The 18,358-nt window shown below is 30.1% G+C and overlaps 1 protein-coding gene across 2 annotated transcripts in view; it reads left to right on the forward strand.

Moving 5' to 3' along the window:
• The first annotated feature begins 1,933 nt into the window (after positions 1–1,933).
• LOC145193816 (uncharacterized) overlaps positions 1,934–18,358 on the forward strand; it is a 35,867-nt gene continuing 19,442 nt past the window's right edge. The window contains exons 1-28 of one of the 2 annotated variants that reach the window (XM_090068960.1): positions 1,934–2,086; positions 2,896–3,045; positions 3,953–4,057; positions 4,326–7,100; positions 7,211–7,426; positions 7,983–8,374; positions 8,654–9,002; positions 9,113–9,231; positions 9,330–9,391; positions 9,526–9,695; positions 9,820–10,746; positions 10,905–11,108; positions 11,243–11,725; positions 11,951–12,308; positions 12,513–12,775; positions 12,866–13,195; positions 13,281–13,577; positions 13,727–14,026; positions 14,155–14,211; positions 14,309–14,491; positions 14,632–14,934; positions 15,080–15,370; positions 15,510–15,800; positions 16,002–16,292; positions 16,422–16,706; positions 16,814–17,098; positions 17,430–17,711; positions 18,001–18,264. In XM_090068960.1, coding sequence (XP_089925086.1) covers positions 2,964–3,045; positions 3,953–4,057; positions 4,326–7,100; positions 7,211–7,426; positions 7,983–8,374; positions 8,654–9,002; positions 9,113–9,231; positions 9,330–9,391; positions 9,526–9,695; positions 9,820–10,746; positions 10,905–11,108; positions 11,243–11,725; positions 11,951–12,308; positions 12,513–12,775; positions 12,866–13,195; positions 13,281–13,577; positions 13,727–14,026; positions 14,155–14,211; positions 14,309–14,491; positions 14,632–14,934; positions 15,080–15,370; positions 15,510–15,800; positions 16,002–16,292; positions 16,422–16,706; positions 16,814–17,098; positions 17,430–17,711; positions 18,001–18,264 — 9,964 coding nt within the window. In that variant the 5' untranslated portion in view covers positions 1,934–2,086; positions 2,896–2,963. The remainder of the gene's footprint in view (positions 2,087–2,895; positions 3,046–3,952; positions 4,058–4,325; positions 7,101–7,210; positions 7,427–7,982; positions 8,375–8,653; positions 9,003–9,112; positions 9,232–9,329; positions 9,392–9,525; positions 9,696–9,819; positions 10,747–10,904; positions 11,109–11,242; positions 11,726–11,950; positions 12,309–12,512; positions 12,776–12,865; positions 13,196–13,280; positions 13,578–13,726; positions 14,027–14,154; positions 14,212–14,308; positions 14,492–14,631; positions 14,935–15,079; positions 15,371–15,509; positions 15,801–16,001; positions 16,293–16,421; positions 16,707–16,813; positions 17,099–17,429; positions 17,712–18,000; positions 18,265–18,358) is intronic. The other variant, XM_090068961.1, reaches the window with a different exon arrangement.

An 18,358-nucleotide genomic window follows, 5' to 3' on the forward strand; every position in this document is an offset into this window, starting at 1 on the left:
CTATTGCAACGTGTTTTTCAAGTTTTAAAAAGAAAACTATAACCACTCAGGTTTTTCTTCAAGTAATCGTTGTCTTTTTAACAAAAGGCCATGTTAACAGCGAAAGATCATGTTGTTCATTTGCAGAGCATCATTGACTGTCATCACTGACTGTCATCACTAACTATCATCACTGACTGCTATCACTAACTATCATCACTGAGTGCCATCACTGATTGCTATCAATGACTCCCATCACTGACTCTCATCACTGATTGTCATCACTGGCAATCAAATACCAGCTTAAAAAAGCTTGCACCAACTTTTAATCAAGTTGCGAACAATCAAATTTACATTTGATCAATGAGGCAAAAAGTTTTGGAGGGCATAAAAACAAGAACGACAGTTTCAACTAAAAAGGAGATTTTGAAGGATAAACTTATTATCGATTGCGCAGACTTTCAGGATCTCTGCAAACAAATCCATGACGTCAGAAACATAAGTTGTCTGATATTCACCGCCATTCAAATGTCTCCTTAACAAACTTAGGCTTAAAGATTAAAGACTTAAAAGTTCCTTGGTTTGCCACTGTACACCGAGGGAATCGCATCTCTTTCTTGGCGTTGTTAACTATCTTACAATCTCTTTCAAAAATTTGGCTACATACAATAGATTTTAATGCACTAAGGAATCTGCCATTTTCTGACTCCCCTAAAGCATTCCTGACACCTCTTAACCCTAATCTATGCTCACACAGAAACATTTATTGCCTCCACTACACATTTATTAGCTTACACTCCAATTACAGAGTAAAACGAAAAATTGTCACAGGGCTGGATTAAGAGAAACACCCGCGGTTGCTAAGATGGAGTCATAAGTAAAGTAGTAATTCAAAGGTGCAATATGGTGGAACGTAAGGTTCATTTAGATTTAAAGGTAAGTTTATTAAAAGAACAATTAATTTTTTTTAAAGCCATTTAGAGGTATTTTAACTTAATCATTCGATAATCTGTTCCTCTCTACTCCGATATATGCTCGTCCATATATAATATAAGTTTATAGATTTATTTTAAAATGCGCGCAAGGCTTTCAGTTAATAAAAAGTGTTGAGTAAAAATCCAGCTCACTCCCCGCCTCGTCCCTCACCCCCACCCCACTCCGAACGCTTTGAGGGTGTTTCTATGTTTGTAAAATCAGCGGTTTTTTGTTTTTCGTATCGTTTAAAAAAAAGATCAATCTTTCCAAAGTGAAAAATGTCGAAAAAGTTTTTCTTTCCGAAAAGCGAAAATTCTTAAAAAATTTTTTGAAGTAAAGAACAATTTTTGTACAGAAATTTATTTTTTTTTTTTTACAAAAATTTATCTTTTTTTTAGAAAAGAATAATTCCGACTATTTTAATTTGATTAAATATTTCACTAAAAACGTTATAAGGTTGAATATTTATAAACACAGTTTTTGATTTTGCTTCAGTAGAGAACCTTTTCAACAAGTTATACTCTTAAACAACGGTTTTTTTAATGACGAGAAATATTTAACTAAAGAGAAAGAAGCCACCTGCTCGACCTTACAGATATGTTTAAATATATAAGTAATAAAAATATCTTTAAGTTGTGCAAGAGATAACTGCTCTGTACGTTAATCGCAAAGTCTTTCCGCATGATTGATCGTGTGCATCATTTTTTAGCGATTAGGCATTTTCAAATAATTAAAAAGTTTTTAAAGTTAAGTATTTATTTAGAGTACGAGATAGAAATATGCAAAACGCCACCTTTAAACTTTAACATAAAGTTCTCAAAATGAAACATTCCGTAGAAAGCAATTGTAAGACAGCTCTCTTACTTGCATAACGTTTGGCATTTCTTTGCAAAAAAAAGCTAACTTTATCCCGCGTGCAGATAAGTTGATCTTTACAGCTTTCATCTCCGCCAAACGATCAAAAGAACATAATGTCCGCAACGAGAGCTGGTAATCAGCACTCTCTGTTCGCCTAGAAAATATTGAGAATAAAAAAGGGTATCAGCTAAATTTAGGATACGACAGTAGTATTTTTTTTTCATATAAAAAAATGTGTAAGAAGTAAAAACAATCTGATTTGTCTGTGTGAGTGGTAAGAACATCATAATGGCTCCCTTTTTCCTTTGTAGTTGGCAAATTTAACATTTTTTAAATTTTTTTTTTTTTTTTCACTTTTAAAGTTTTTTGAAGTGTCACTTGCAATAGTTTATACTATATATACATATAACATATTGTATACTTATATATTGTAATTTATATAATTTAACTTTTTAAATATAATTTACATATGGATTATTTTAACAAATGCATTAATTTTAAAAATGCGTTAATTTTACTTGTATGTGCAAATTAAGATGAATAAAAATGGAAACACTTTTTTAAAAAAACTTAAATCTAATTTTAAATAGTTTTGAATAAGCTAAATGGAGTGCAGTAAGTTTTTAATAAACAACGAACCAAAGTTAATAAACATCAGAAAGACAATTAACAATAAACACGTGATTTAAGGAAAAGATATTTTCATTCACTCTGCTCTAAGAATTTCTGTCGAACATTTTTAAAGATATTTTAAAACTTTTAGTATTCTTATAGATAAATTTTAAAATTTCCGGATATCATCTTATAGATAAATTTTGAAATTTCCGGATATCATCTTATAGATAAATTTTGAAATTTCCGGATATCATCTTATAGATAAATTTTAAAATTTCGGAGACCATCTTATAGATAGATTTTAAAATTTCCGGATATCATCTTAAAGATGTTCTCCGGAATTAACACATCTAATTTCTTCAAATAATAATGATTATAATAATGTTGATTAAAGCAAATAAAATTACAATGATTGTATCAACTTTTTTTGTTTGCTCTACTAATTTTTGATTTTTACTTTATTTGTAGATAATTTCAAACACAGCTGTGTGGTTGACAGCCGCATATTTTCGTAATCAGTTAAGTCACTGAAAATAATGAGGAATCATTTTAATATGGCTAACATTCAGATCATTTTAATTTTGTCATTATTGACTCACAGCTTTACAATACCTATCGGTGAGTAGTGCACTTAATAATCAGCGGCTTCAAAAAATCAATAAAATAAACAAAACGAAGACCTATTTCCGTGAAATCTTTTTCTAGTTATTTTTGTTATATTAACTCTATTCATATATCACCCTTTTATGGACATATATAAGCCTTTCTTAAATATACTTCATTAAAAAAAAAAAGAAACTTTTTAAAATCTTTTTATTTCGGTCCCAATGGTTTTTTGATGTATGAAGTTTTTACTCTGCAAACTCTGATATTGTAAAAAACGAATGAACAAAACCTCAGTTGAAATAACCTTGATGTTTAAAACGATTTATTATAAATTATTCTTTACTAATAACGATTATAATCAAAATTAATTGAGTAAAGCTATTTTCTTAAAAACTAGATTTTTACTTCCACTTTTTTAAAAGATGTTTGAAAACAATCAGTGAAAAAAAAACTATGAAATAAGTTCGTTTCTTATTTATTCAAACTATTCTAAATATATAACTGTTAGAAGATAAGTAATAAAAAAATATCAGAATTATACAGCCTAATAAGTTAGTAACAAATAGGTTTTACTATACTTCTTGTTCTTATTATTACACTTTTTCGGTCCACTCCTGGATTCATTCCGTTAGCCGGACTTTACAAACTTCAAAACAAAATTGTAAATAAAGAATTCCGCTTTTTACGGTTGGTAGTTTCACACGTGGAAAATGTCGTTTTTCTCTTAGCTTTTTATTTAATATTTAAAAAATTGTAAAAATCGTTATCTCCTTAAAAGGCTGTTTTTAAATAAAGATTTTTTTCCCCCTTTGAACAGTATTCGCTCGTTAAAGTATAACAAGAACAAGTATTGACAATTTCACACCTAGATGATGTTTATCTTCTTACTATAAACTCTTAGCTTTTTATTAAATTTTAGAAAAAACGAAAAGTCATCACCGCCTGAAAAGACATTACTCAAAGAGGGAAAATTTGGTGTTTTTTAATCAGCCTGTAGAACTTGATGAAGAAGAGTTTTTGCAAGGTAGCTGTATAAGATTATATATATAAGTTAGGTTTATGACTGTTTGTAACCCTGCGTACCTAAGACACTTGATATAAATTGAATTTTTAGTTTGATGGCAATCTTTATCGTAGTATCTTCCCTATTACTTACATGTATATAGATAGATAGATATAGATATACACACACACACACACACACACACACACACACACACACGCACACACATAATCTAGAAATTTAATAACTTTTGATATAAAATTTCTAATATGAAATGTAATTTTTTTAGGAACTGCCAATTATGTTAGAAGTGATGATCCTATTTATCAGTCTTACAATTCTCAAAAACCAATATTAAGTGATGTTGATAGCTATAAATATTATGCTCAGCCACTAAATGAACTAAATGGAGTTAATACTGAGCCTAGTAATGCAACCACAAATAACTTACCATCAGAAGGACTTTCAACAGTAAAACCTGAGTCTTTTGAGTTTGATGATATCATTTATGGTAAATTGAAAAAAACAATAGCAAATGACTCAAGCAATAGTCATCCCCTTTGGAATAACTTTGCTAAGTATTACAATATTCAGGATAAAAATAGTACATTAGACTCTTACGGCGTTACAAGTACTACTTCACCACCAACATTTAACCCTTATTTACCAAAAGCTACTGACAATAATGAATCTTTTAATGAGTCTTCTAAGGCTCTTGTTTCAGTATCTGATCATGAAAGTTTGATTCAAAGTAGTGAAATGTCAGGGACAATATCAGATAATGAAGTTAATATTCATCATCAGACAGAGAACACTGTACATAGTGGTACTGATTTTGATATTCATGTTGTTAACCCAGATCCTCAAATTAATGAGCAACTCAATGAAGGAAACAACGCTGAATCAAGTTTCCAGCAAACAAATGAAAGTTATACAAATGCAGCTTCTGCATCTGCTTCAATGAATGCAGTTATGAACTTTCAATACCAAGCTTTAGAAACACAAAACCAAGTTACAAGTGACATATCTGAAGATAATGGATTTCGATATACTTCTACAATGCCTTCACTTTCTTCCAGCACTCCTGATAATACTTTAAGTCCTTTATTAGAAACAACATATAAGTCAAGTCCTCCACCACTGCAATCCACTCTTCCACCAGTAGAATCCACTCTTCCACCAGTAGAATCCACCTCTCCAACAGTACAAACCACTACAACTCAGCTTACAGGTGAGCTAACAACAACTATCTCTCCATACAATCAGTGGCTATCAAATATAACATCAATTTACTATCAATGGTTATCAAATATATCTTCAACAGCTGCTCCAGTTTTGGTAGAAACTTCAGCAAGTACAATAAATTCTGAATCTCCCAAAAATCCAGTTGCTGCTGCTAATTCTCAGCAAAGTACAAGTCAAAAATCTTCTCCAACATATGAGACATATCCACAAAGAGGATTGAACACTCTAAATGTAATTGCATCTGGACCAGTTATTTTAAATATTCAGCAACCTCCTTTAGTTTTAAATATATCTGATGTTGAAAGTGCTAGTCTATCTACAAACATCATTAATGCTGCTTCTCAAGAAAACTATACATCACCAAATGAAACTCCTTATATAAACACATTTAATCCTTTATTTGGTGGGCAAAATAGTTCCCTGCTTGGTCAAAAATATACTCAATCAGAAGCAAAAGCAATTCCACTGAGCAGCAACACTAGTCTTTATGGTGCAACAATGCAGCAATCAATAGTTGCTGAAGTTTCCCAAAAAGACATTCCAATAGATTCAGAAGAATCTAAAAATATATTGGCTGGCAATACTAATCTTAACAATATATCCTTTAAACCTGAGCAAACTGAAACCCTGAATGCCTTAAAGCAGCAAAATGTTTATCTGGGTGAAAATAAAAAAGTTAATGAAAATGGAGTTGTTGAAAATACACTTATAGGACTGTATAACCAAAGAAATATGGAATCTTTTGTTGGACCAGCAAATGATGAAATTATTGGTAGCACAACTCCTGCAAGTTCAAATCTTATTCCAAAGCAACTTGATGAAGGAACTTATCAAGTAATTGGACAGCCTACTGTTGTCCCATTCACACCTATTATACCAAAACAAAATGAAGTTCTCTTAAATTATTCAATTCAAGCATCTTCTGCTTCACCTACTGCTTTAGATCTAGGAAAAGGAAATTTGGTGATTTCTCCAAAAAAAGTTACAGTTGAAAATAATTCAAATGATGTTCAACAAATTAATCAAAAACCAGCATTGCCATTTTACTATCCTACCATACATGAAGTCAATACTTTTTCAACTGGATTAGTGGACAAAACAACTAGCAAACTAACTACTACACCCACTCCTGATAATCTGGAAACTACTACTGTTCCTATTTTCAATCCAATTGAAACTCTTACTACCACTAGTTCTCCTGGCATGGTTATTAAAAGTAATAAAGTAGAAGTCAGCTTTGATAGGTTGCATTTTCCTTCAAATTATCCTGGTGTTTATAGAGTGCAATTTAAAGTGCCAGTAGAAAATGAAACAGTTGTTCAAACAAACACTCATCAAGAAAAACCTAATGAAGTTTTCTCAGTGCTTGATAAAGAAGCTGCCTACCAGTTAATGAAACCACAAAATGTTGCAAACTTATATGGTACCACTATTACTGCTACTCCTAAACAAGTTGAAGTAAACACCACAATAGCAAGTCCTTTATTAAGTTGTTTAAGAGATCGGAAAATTGCTTCTGATCCAAACTCTTTTGACATGTTTAAGCCAGATTGTTTATCAAATGGAGATTACAAACCAATTCAATGTTATGAACATAAACAGTTTGGTAAATGGTGTTGGTGTGTTGATGTAAAAGGGCAAGAAATAATTGGTTCAAAGGTTGATGCTCACTCTGGTAATCTGACAAATGAAAAATGCATGCAGCTTCGTCATCAGAATTCAACAAACAAATATTGGACCACATTTTATCGCCCAACAACTACAACACCAACACCTTTACATGTTCTGGATAGTGTTACAAGTCAAACAAAAATAAAAGGTGAAAAGCAACATTTTAAAATAAACCTGCACTTTTTAAAACCTAAAGTATATTTATTTTTTCCTAGTTAATGTTTTGAAATTTATATTTAAAAATTTCTTTTTCTGTAGAAATTGGGCAGTGTGAAAAAGAAAGACAGCTTTCAAAAGCTCCTATGATTGGTGGTGACAGTTTCTCACCAGAATGCAATGAAGATGGAACATACAAAAGTCGTCAATGCTTTAGTCATTTGTACTATGGCAAACAATGTTGGTGCGTTGATAAATATGGTCAGGAAATACTTGGAACAAGAAGAATTGATGGCTCTCACCCAGATTGCAAAAAAGGTAAAATTAACTTTCTTTACTTTGCAATAATATTATTTAAAGAAAAACATTTGAAAAGAATCAATTATTGCATAATACCTTGGGTACTTATGGGGAATTCATAGTATTTAGAGAAATGTTTATTTTTTTATATACATGTGACCGGCTAGGAGAAAAAGTACCAAAAGTGCAGGATGAAATACAGAGTGCCAATACGTTCACTGAAGTCATTGGTATTACTGTAAAAAAATCCACAATGATATTTTCCTACAAATTCCAGAGATATTAAATTTACAAATAATACTATTCAAACATGCATTTTTTGCAAAAATGGCTTTAAAATGATTTTTTGTTAAATAATAATCAGTGATAAATAAAAAATGTAAAAAATTGTGCAAAACATACTTCAGAATTCATACAAAGCAAAAGCATCAAGAATGAAAGTAGCTAAAATTTGACCTCAACCTGTACTTTACTGATTTTCTTGTTATTTAGTGACCACACTTTTGGTACCTTTTCTCCCAGCCAGTCACATATATATACTAGCATCAGCCCTTTTATCATACTTTTCTTTTAGTTACAAAAGAACTCTGCACTTATCAAGCCAAAAAGGGTAAATGTAATATGCATATTACAAAAATATTTTACAATGTGCAAACAAAAGAATGTGAATTCTTTGTTTATTCTGGTTGTGGTGGCAATGCAAATAACTTTATGAGTGTAGCTGAATGTGAGACAAAGTGTAAAAAAGAATCTCTTCTCTTGGTTGAGGTTCAACCAGAGAAAAGTGTGTCTCAACCCAAATTGGATGCTAAGAAAACTAATCAGATACAAACTGGTAAAAGAACTGCTTTTAGAAATGAAAAGTTGATGAAAATATCATTTGCTATTATTATACCTTTTAATGATCGCCTGAACTTGCCCTCTCACCCAATATACATTCAAATAAAATCTGCTTTAAATCAAACAGTAAGTATTATTAAAGTACATGCTAGCACCATGATGTCAATTTTACATCTTAATAATTCCTTATTGTAATATATATTAGTTTTAGTCTGTTAGTTTATATATTTGATAATTACTTAACATGATATCAGTAATGAAATCAAAACTAAAAACAATAAACAATTGTAGATTTATAATGCAAGTTTTTTGCTCTTTTAATTTTACCTTTTCTCTCTTTTTTTTTTTGGTAATATTTCATGAAAATTTTCAAGAACTGTTTGCAGTAATTTACTTTTTATATAGATTTCTGGCCTCTATCCAAGTTTGTTCACTAAAGTGCAGATTGTTTCAATAGAACCTTATGTAATACCTGATGATTCTAAAAAAGTTCAGTATGTTTTGGTAAATGCAGTTTTAACATTTACTGATAGTCCAAATGATGGTTTGAAGTTAATTCAAGATACAGTGAACTCTGGAGTTTTTGGAGGTTTATTAGTTATAATTGGTAGTTTCAGAAAAAGTCCTGTTCAACAAGCCATTCCCAAAGTTGGTTATGCCCACGGAGGAATTGATTGTAAAAATGAAACATTTGGATGTTGTGCAGATGGTAATTCACCTGCACAAGGTCCAAATAAAGAAGAATGCCCTGAAGGTACACCATCCTGTTTTTTTTTTTGCAAGGCTGATAACAGGTTAGCCTTCAACAATGATTTTATGAAATTATATACTATAATATCAAGTTTTGTCAAAATTGCTTTTCAGAAAAATGCCCATGCAATGAAATAGATGCAGAATTTTGCATTACAATCCCATTTGATGAAAAGCTGAAAAGAAAAAACTCTTTTGAATATAAACAGCTTAACAATGCTATTCATAAATGGGTATGAAATCTTTGTAAATATATATATATTTTTTTAAAATTTACTTTAGAGGTTGTTTTTTTTTCCTTCTATAATGATGTATTCATGTTGATTTATAGATGGCTTTAGATGTTTACATTGGTATACGAGAGTATGAGAGTGTAGAAATTATTTCTTTAAGGTACCTCTATCAAACTTTAATATCTTCAATTAGTATTCATCAATTTAAAAGAAAGACTAGTGATAATTATTTCCAAGTTTCAAATTTTTCTTTCTTAACAATTTATGTTAAGTTTTAATTTTTTTATTTTGTAGTGAGCGTCAACAATTCCGAGTAAATGCTGTAAACTTGACTGAAGTTATACTAAAAATCCATTTTTCTGGCCCAGTGTCTGATCCAGTTACCCCTCTGAGGGAAGCAATTGATAATTCTTCTGATATCTTGCCAACCATGGTAGGATCTTTAGTATGTGACAAAGGTCAATGTAAGTATTGATATTTATGTTATTGCTCTTTTATATAAATAGTTTGTTTTGCTTTAAAATTTTTAATTTTTTTTTCAAAGTAAATTAAATTATTTTTAAAACTCTTTTTGTTGTTTCTGTTCAGTTTTGGATAAAAAACATAAAGAGAAAAAACTAATTGGAATAATAGGAGGAAATAATGATAATGTAACAGTTATAAAAGATGATCGCCCTTTTGCTATGTTCAAATCACCTGAAACTGTAATGGAGGATAGTATGATGCATGAAGCAGGAGAACCTGAACCTGAAATCTCTTCAGAAAAAAAAAAGCTAACTCTTATGATTGCCCGACCTCTTCGTTATTATCAAATGGGAAAATACTTTCCACACTTGGACGCTGGGAACCCAGCATTACTTATACCTGATAAAGATGGAAATTCATTCTTTACAAAAAAAATTTACAAGCCATTTGAATCACGGTATAATAAGAATTTGATTCCAATATATAACAAAGATGGAAAAGAAATTGCATCAGTGGCCAATGATAATGAACTAAAAAATTACCAAGTAGACAATCATAACAAGCGCCAAAAAATTGTTCATCGTACTGACTCCTATAACCTTGATGCTTTCAGATCTTTTGTTACAGTAAGCCTCAACTTTGATCAATTTGAAGGTGACAAAATTATTGATGTTTCAGGACATGGTAATAATGGTTTGATTTCAGGAGCAGCCACTATAATGCATACAAATTATTCTTGTGGTTTTGCTTGCAGATTGATAGGTGGAGATATAACTTTTGATGGTAGCAAACTTATCCCAAAACCAGGAAGTGCTGTCACTATTGCAGTTTGGGTAAAAGTGAATAATACCAACACTCAGCAGACCATTTTCTCGACAGTGGGCTTTGCACATAATGAACTTCAGTATGACTTTGGATTAAATTGTGGAAAGATTAAATGGTCGCACATAGATGAGACCAAGCATACTGTGTTTAATGTAGAAACAAGAGACACTTATGTTAAACCAGACCAATGGGTGCATCTTGCTGGTACTTATGACTCAGCTGCAAGTATGTTTAGATTTTAATTGATAAAAACTTTTCTAAATTAAAATCTTTTTTTTTTTGTTTCATTTTCATGTGTTAAAATGTATCATAGTGTTAAAACCTTGTTCATAGTCTCTTTAAAAATGTATCATAGTGTTAAAACCTTTAAAATTCATTTATAGGAAAAGCTCAAGTTTTTGTTAATGCTAGACTAATAACCACAGTAGACGGCTCAGGACTACTGTCAGAAGACTGGGGAAAGTCTGCCAAAATTGGTAGTAAGGTTGATGGACATCAATTAAATGGTTTTGTTGATGAGTTTTATATTTTAACACGCGCTTTATCTGAAAAAGAGATTGGAGAATTAGTAAATGCCTGTTCTTATGGTAATTATATTATGCTTTTCATAAATCTATGTTTTTTGTTTAAATATTTATAAAATATTTATGTCTAACAGTATATATTTATTTGTTACTACTTCAAAAAAATTCTATTGTAATTTTTCTATTGAACTTAATAGCTCTGCCATCACCAGAGTATGGTTTAGACTATCCATGTAAAGAATGTGTGGCTCCTAGTCAATCAACTTTAGTTGTTAAACCAGAGATTTCAAGTTCTTCTACTGAAGTATTTCCAAGTGTTAAACCTTGCTCTATTTTGTGCACCAACACAATATTGCCTACAACAGTTATAAACTCAATCCCAATTACAAGTACTGCTCAAGTAATTAGTCCTACTTCTTCGTTTTATACTCATGTTTCTCCTACATCTGCATTATCTTCATCTCTGACTATCAACACAGTTATGCCAACGCCTATATCTTATTTATCCACTGTTGATATATCTGTTTTACCTACTACATTAATCTCGACAACTTTTGTAACTCATTCATCATCAATTAAAACAGCTGTTCCTTCATCTATATATGTAATCCCTACACCATCAAGTAGCAGTATTGTATCATCAACAGTAGCAACTACACCCCCTCCTACAAATGATCAACGTAAGTATATTTTAATATCTGTTTGTTCCAAATGAGTATTTAAAAATTCTCCGTATTTCTTTAGAAAATGTAAAATAAAAAGTAATATTTTTAAAAGTATTAGTTTTATTATCATATTTAAACTGTAAAAATACATTAAAAAATAATGTGAGTAATACATTGTTTATATATACTTTACATTTATAAGTAATAGTATTAACTAAATACAAAATCATTCAAATTTAGCTACACCAATTCGATCCTGTCGTGAGTATTATGATAGGTGCCATCGTAGACATGATGGTATTTACCGTCTTGCTTATGCTGTACCAAATGAGGAAAATGAAACCTTTTTTACTTATTGTGATATGAATCGCAATCAAGGAGGTTGGACTCTAATTATAACAAGTCAAACAGCTGGTGACTGGGATGAAAATAGTATACTTTTCCGTGGTAATGATAATCCTGGACTACAATCAGATTTTTCCATATTAAATCGTGCTGATGCAATATTATCAATTGTGAATAATAGTTTTCAATATCGATTAGAGGCTGGAGATTTAGGTCAGTTTGGTGGAATCTGGGAAGCACCTGCAGGCTACAAGTTAGTATACATACTGTTGTTGTGTAGTTATTTAGTTTTTAATTAATCTTGTATAAATATTCTTACAATTAAGTTTATATATTTACAGTTAAATTTAAAATGAAATAATTAAGGTGTTGTTGCAACAACTACTGTTTAAATTTTTTAATATAATTTACAACAATTAAATATTTTTTTCAAAAAAAGGAATGTTTTAAATTGTAGGGTTTTATCACGTTATAACAATCAAACAGATATTAAGTTAGTAAAAAAGTTTAGCCAGTGGAACTACACATCATCGATCCGCTTTCGCATGCCCTACATTCCTCTTGAAAGCTCTAAAGCCCTTTTGACAACTGCAGAAAATCCTAAAGAAGATTGGTTTGGTACTCTAATTGCAAAAGATGCTACATATGTTCCTGCACCTTGGTTAAGAACGGTTGCAGAGAATCCACTTAGTATATGGTATTGGATTAGAGAATCAAAAGGTTAAATACTTATCTTTTTTTTCTTTCTAAAAAGAATTAAAATAGAAATTTTTCTTATTAGATTTAAACAACAATCCTTTAATATTTTAGGCAATTTAAGCAGTGTAAATTCAGCTGATATTGCATCAAATCCAATTAATATATTCTATTACAATGTTGAAGTTGTGAATAATATTACACGAATTGTGTTGGAATGGACATTAGGAAGTGAAAGAAAATCCCAAACACTTGATGTCTCAAGTGTTACACGCATGGTCAATGAGCTTCGAACAACAGTTCCTTCTCCTCCTGGTGTTTCATTCAAAGTTTATTCTTTTGGAGATCGTGCTCCTTTGTTAATTAATAATTTAGAGGAACTAGAAGTTACACCCGCTGTTTCTAGAGAAGAGTTTACCTTGTTAGAAATATCTCAAGTAAAAGGTACAAAAGCAATAAAGAATAAAAATTGTTAAAGTTGCTAAAGCATTGAAGAAATTACTGATTAACTATTTTTATTTAATTACAGATTTAAAAGGAGAAGAGCTAAAGACATTTTATTTTAATTATCAATTTGTAAATCATGCTGAAGGTCAAGTTGATATTACATTTGAAGAATTTGGCCGTCCTGAGAAAGTAACTCTTGATGCTGATGATGTTTTAAATTGGTTAAGAGTTTTTAGATCAAGAGAGAAGCCTAATTTTATTTTAAAAGCCTCTAAGAAATCCAATGGAGCACCTCTCAAAATCAATGGGCAGAACACTTACGCTATGTTATCAAGTTCTGTTCGTAATTCAATCACCATAGTGGATATATCATTGACAGGTATTTGTTTTAAAATCCTTTTAAAAATTGTGGAAATTTTTTATGTTTGCTTATTGTCTAATATCTTTAAATCATTATCTTTTAAAGATGTTTTTTTTACCAGGCAAAGGTGTTTTTTTGTACTAGGCAAAGATGTTATTTTTTACTAGGCAAAGATGTTATTCTTGAACCTATGTATTTTTCAATTAATATCAACATTCAAAACGATGCTGGAAAAAGAATTACATTAACATGGCGAGATGGCATCAAAGAGATTGACATTGATGAAAACTCAAAAGCAGAGTTTCATCATAACTTAACTTCATATGTTTCAACTCTACCACAGTACAAGGTAATGATGGTGCAGTATGGAACCAACACATCAGAACTGGTCAATAATCAACAGGTTATTGATTTAGTTCCAACAAAAGATGGCTCTGTACCCATAAATTATGTTGTAACTTCTTCAGGTACTTAATTTCTTTAAATTACTCTAATTAAATTACTAAATTTAATTACTCTACAAACTTATTCAACTACTTTTTTTTCAGCGTTAGATTTTTTAACTTTCTAATAAAAGTTTGTTTTTTCTTTACAGGATCAAGTGACTCAACAAGTGAAAGCCTTCGTGAAGATCCAGTATGTCCTCCAGCAAGTAAGTTTTTTCTGCATTTTTTTTTTAAATAATCACACATTTTTCAAAACTAAATGCTTGATGTGTTGCTGAATAACAAAACTTTTTGTTTCCACAGTTGATGGAGATTATTCAGAATGGGGAGAATGGACAGTGTGCAGTGCAAGTTGTGGGGATGGAATAAAATCTCGAACTCGTATTTGTAATAGCCCAACTCCTGAGAATGGTGGGCGATCATGTATTGATCAAGGTCTAGGGCTCTCACAAGAGTTTGCAAAATGTATAACAGGTGCATGTCCAGGTAAAAAGTTTGTTTTAAATATTTTTTTTTTTAAAAAAAGTATTAAAAAGTATACATGAACTTGTGAGGGTAAATACTTGATAGTGCAATAGTCTCTCTCTCTTTTTTTTTTTTTACAGAAATAAATCATTATTTTTCAGGGAACTTTTCAACAAAATGCCAAATTCATGTTATTATCATCAACTTATCTGACAATATTGCCCAAATAAAAGCAACACAAGGAAAAACTGAAGTAGCTAATAAAGAAATTAGCCCAAGTAGGCGTGTTGAAAATGTTAAGACAGTTACAATAACAGGTAATGGTACATGTCCTCAGCCTTATATTTATTCAGCAACAGACTCTAACAGTGATGTTCAGTATTACATAAATGGACAAGAGTCATATTCAGTACCTTGGGGAGAGGATTATATATACAATGTGCTGTATATTGTAAAGCGCAAAGGTATCATCTTATCTTAAATATTTTATTTTTAGTTTTAAAAGTTCTGTAATTTAAAAAAATGATTAATTTAATATTACAAAGTTTTTTGCTTTTTAAAAATTTTTTGAAAAAACAAATAAATAGCTGTAACTTTTATAACTCTTAGGAGAATATGGTGGGGAATCAAAAATTTATTTCATAAACCTGCGCTTCATTAACACAGTAGATGTAGCTATTACTATAGTTTACAATGAATTTGAATATGCAAAAGAGAGGGTTCTTCAGCCTGGAAGCATAACAACAGTTAATATGATGGTCAATACAACAATACGACCATCATTTGTTATGTCAGCTATATATAACCAGAGGAACTACTTTTTGAATGGAAATTATGAATTCAATTATTTAGCATCTGATATTAAAGGAGAAATAACTGAGGTTAGAATCACCGAAAAGGGTATGTTCTTTTTAGAACTCTTATGTTGCCATAGTTTTTATTTTAGCCTAATTTGTTATTATATTAAAAGAAAAAATAATTTAATTTTAATAATAAAAGTTAATAAAATAAAAAGTTTCAAATTTTTACTTTATTTTAGATATTATCATTCCTCCATTAAAACAGTACTTTTTAAATATGGAAATTATAAACACTGTACCTGCTAATGTCATTGTTATGATTGACAAAGAGCCAATGGAACTTATTTACCAAGCTGTTGTTCTTCGTCGTGACATTATCAATTCCATTTTTCCACCTTCAAATGTAGTCTACACTGCTCATATGAAATCCAATTCATCACATGCTTTGTTTTTGAACAAACAACTCCAGTTATCATACACTCCTTCTCTTTTTGATTCCCCTTATAGAATTTATATCACAACAAATCAAGGTAGATAGAATTTTTACCTTTTTGTTTTGTTATGTTGTTTTGTGTTTTGTAATTACATTCATTAGTTATTTAGCAAAAATATAGTTAAGTTTGTATGATTTAAAGATTTTTTATTTTAAATGTTTAAGCTATGTTATACATATAGCTTGTTTCATGTTTATATGATATATTTGTTTGTATGTATAATTTCTGTATAACTAGAAATTCCGCAATTCAAAATCTACTATTTAAATCTGCAATTTATAAACAAGTATGAACAGAGCATTGCCACTGTTAATTGGGTTGTTAATGGTAAAAGTTTGACTGAAGATGTAAATCCTGGTTCTGAGTTGTTTGTTAACTCAGCCTTTATTAGCGAATCTGCACCTCTTCCTTCAAATCTCACAGGTTTTATAAAAGGAACAGCTAATAAAGTTCTGCTCAATGGGCAAACAGTTCTACCTGTACTAGCAAGTCAGCAGCAAAGTACATTATCCATTACTATTGGTGAAGGTATAAAACTTTATTCTTTTTATGGATTTAAAATTTTTCTCTCTAGTTTTTGGTTATTTCTCCTGCATTACACTTTTTATTAAAAATTATAATGGAGTCAAAATAATTAAGTTCTTGTGATTTTTGCAGGCTTATCAGAAGCTGAACAAGTTGTCTATTATACCATAGTTCGAGTCATTAACTATGATTCTAATGACATTTTTGTAAGATACAATTTCAGTGGAATTGAGCAACAAGCGTTAGTTCCATCTCAAAATGTTAAAATAATTTCTGAATTTCAAGTTGCAGCATCACAACCTGACAATATTATCTTCCAAGCATTTAAGCCAAATGGTGCATTGGTTTACATGAATAATTTGGAAGTGTTTGTAGCTAAGCCAACTAAAAGCTGGCAAGTTGCTGAAGTCATCATTGGTAAATATAATTATTTATAGAGTCTAGAAGTCATCATTGGTAAATATAATTATTTATAGATTTTATTTTAGTTTAGTTATGGTAAAAAAACTTTTTTTTATTTACAGGCTCATTGGTGCCACAAAGACAATACAATATCAATATTAACATAACAAACTATCATGTTGAAGGAAATCCTGTACTCATAAAGTATACCATAAATGGAATCACAAAAACAGTCCAAATAAATCCCAAGGAAAGCATTTTAATGAAGATATTTGAATTCAGCAACCAAACAATTACTTTCTCAGCAGAAGATATTATCTCAAGAGCTGCTGTTGAGTTAAATGCTGGAAAACAGAGAGTTGAAGTTACCCCTCTCACAGAAGGACAGTATGAGTACATAACCATTGGTGAGAATTATAAATGTTCATTTTGTAACTATTTGGTGTTTTTTTCACAAAAACATATTTTTGCAATTAATAAAATTTTGAAATATAATCCTCTGATAATTTTCAGACAATGTCATGCAAAAGTTCTTACTGCCTAATATTAATGGTCTTAACAATTTGTTTGCACTTGTCTTTAGTTTTGTTTTAAAGCCATTTGTTTTAATGGGTTTAGTAAATTTAGAATTAAAGTAATTTTTTCTTTTTGTTGTTGATAAAAGGTATTTTTTTAAATTTATTTTTAATCAAGTTTTTACATATATTTTTGTATAAGTTTTTATGTAAAAACCTTTAGGTACACCATCAAATAGACAAGAATACAATCTGCAAGTTCTCATTAACAATTTTGAATCACTTGTTGCAGTAGTTAAGTATCAATTTGAAGGGAAGTCTTTTAATCTTACTGTTGGCCCTTCATCTCAAAATTTACCAATTGTTATTAATACTAGAACCAATAGTAGTATAAAATTTACAGCTGTCAATGAAGCTACAGGACAACCACTTATGTTAAATGAAAATGCATTTGTTGAGTTTACACCATGGTCTGGTATCCAAGCATTCAAAGTTATAAATATTGGTAAAAATATTCATATTCATTTATTTTATGTATATATATATATATATATATATATATATATATATATATATATATATATGTATGTATGTATGTATGTATGTATGTATGTATGTATGTATGTATGTATGTATGTATGTATGTATGTATGTATGTATGTATGTATGTATGTATGTATGTATGTATGTATATGTAATGTATGATATAGAAGTACTTTTATAAAGTTTGGACTTTTTTTTTTGTAAGATTCAGTTGCATTATTGTATTTTGTAGATAATCATAAATTATTTAGGAAATTTTCCAAGTACAAATTACCTGGAAGTTTACATAATTAACAAACTTCCATATCCTGTTGTCATAACCTACACTACAAATGGAGAAACTAATAGTAAGAGTATTGATGGCTTTGGCAGCTACCAGCTGTCTTTAATTCTTACTTCTACTCGACCAGTTATATTTACAGCTGAATCTAATGGAAACCCTGTTAGCTTAAACAACGAACAATCTTTGTTGTTTATTCCTAGCACAACTAAAATTTTACAGAATATAGTTTTAGGTAAGTTACAAATAATTTAAATGTTTTCGCTAACATTCTCAAAAATTAATTGCTCAAATGGAATTATCCCAATTCTTACAAAAAAATCTTTAAT

The sequence above is a fragment of the Hydra viridissima genome, unplaced genomic scaffold, assembly GCF_058129835.1.
Source record: "Hydra viridissima isolate aposymbiotic clone 2 unplaced genomic scaffold, HvirCarnegie_v1 scaffold_12, whole genome shotgun sequence".
NCBI lineage: Eukaryota > Metazoa > Cnidaria > Hydrozoa > Anthoathecata > Hydridae > Hydra > Hydra viridissima.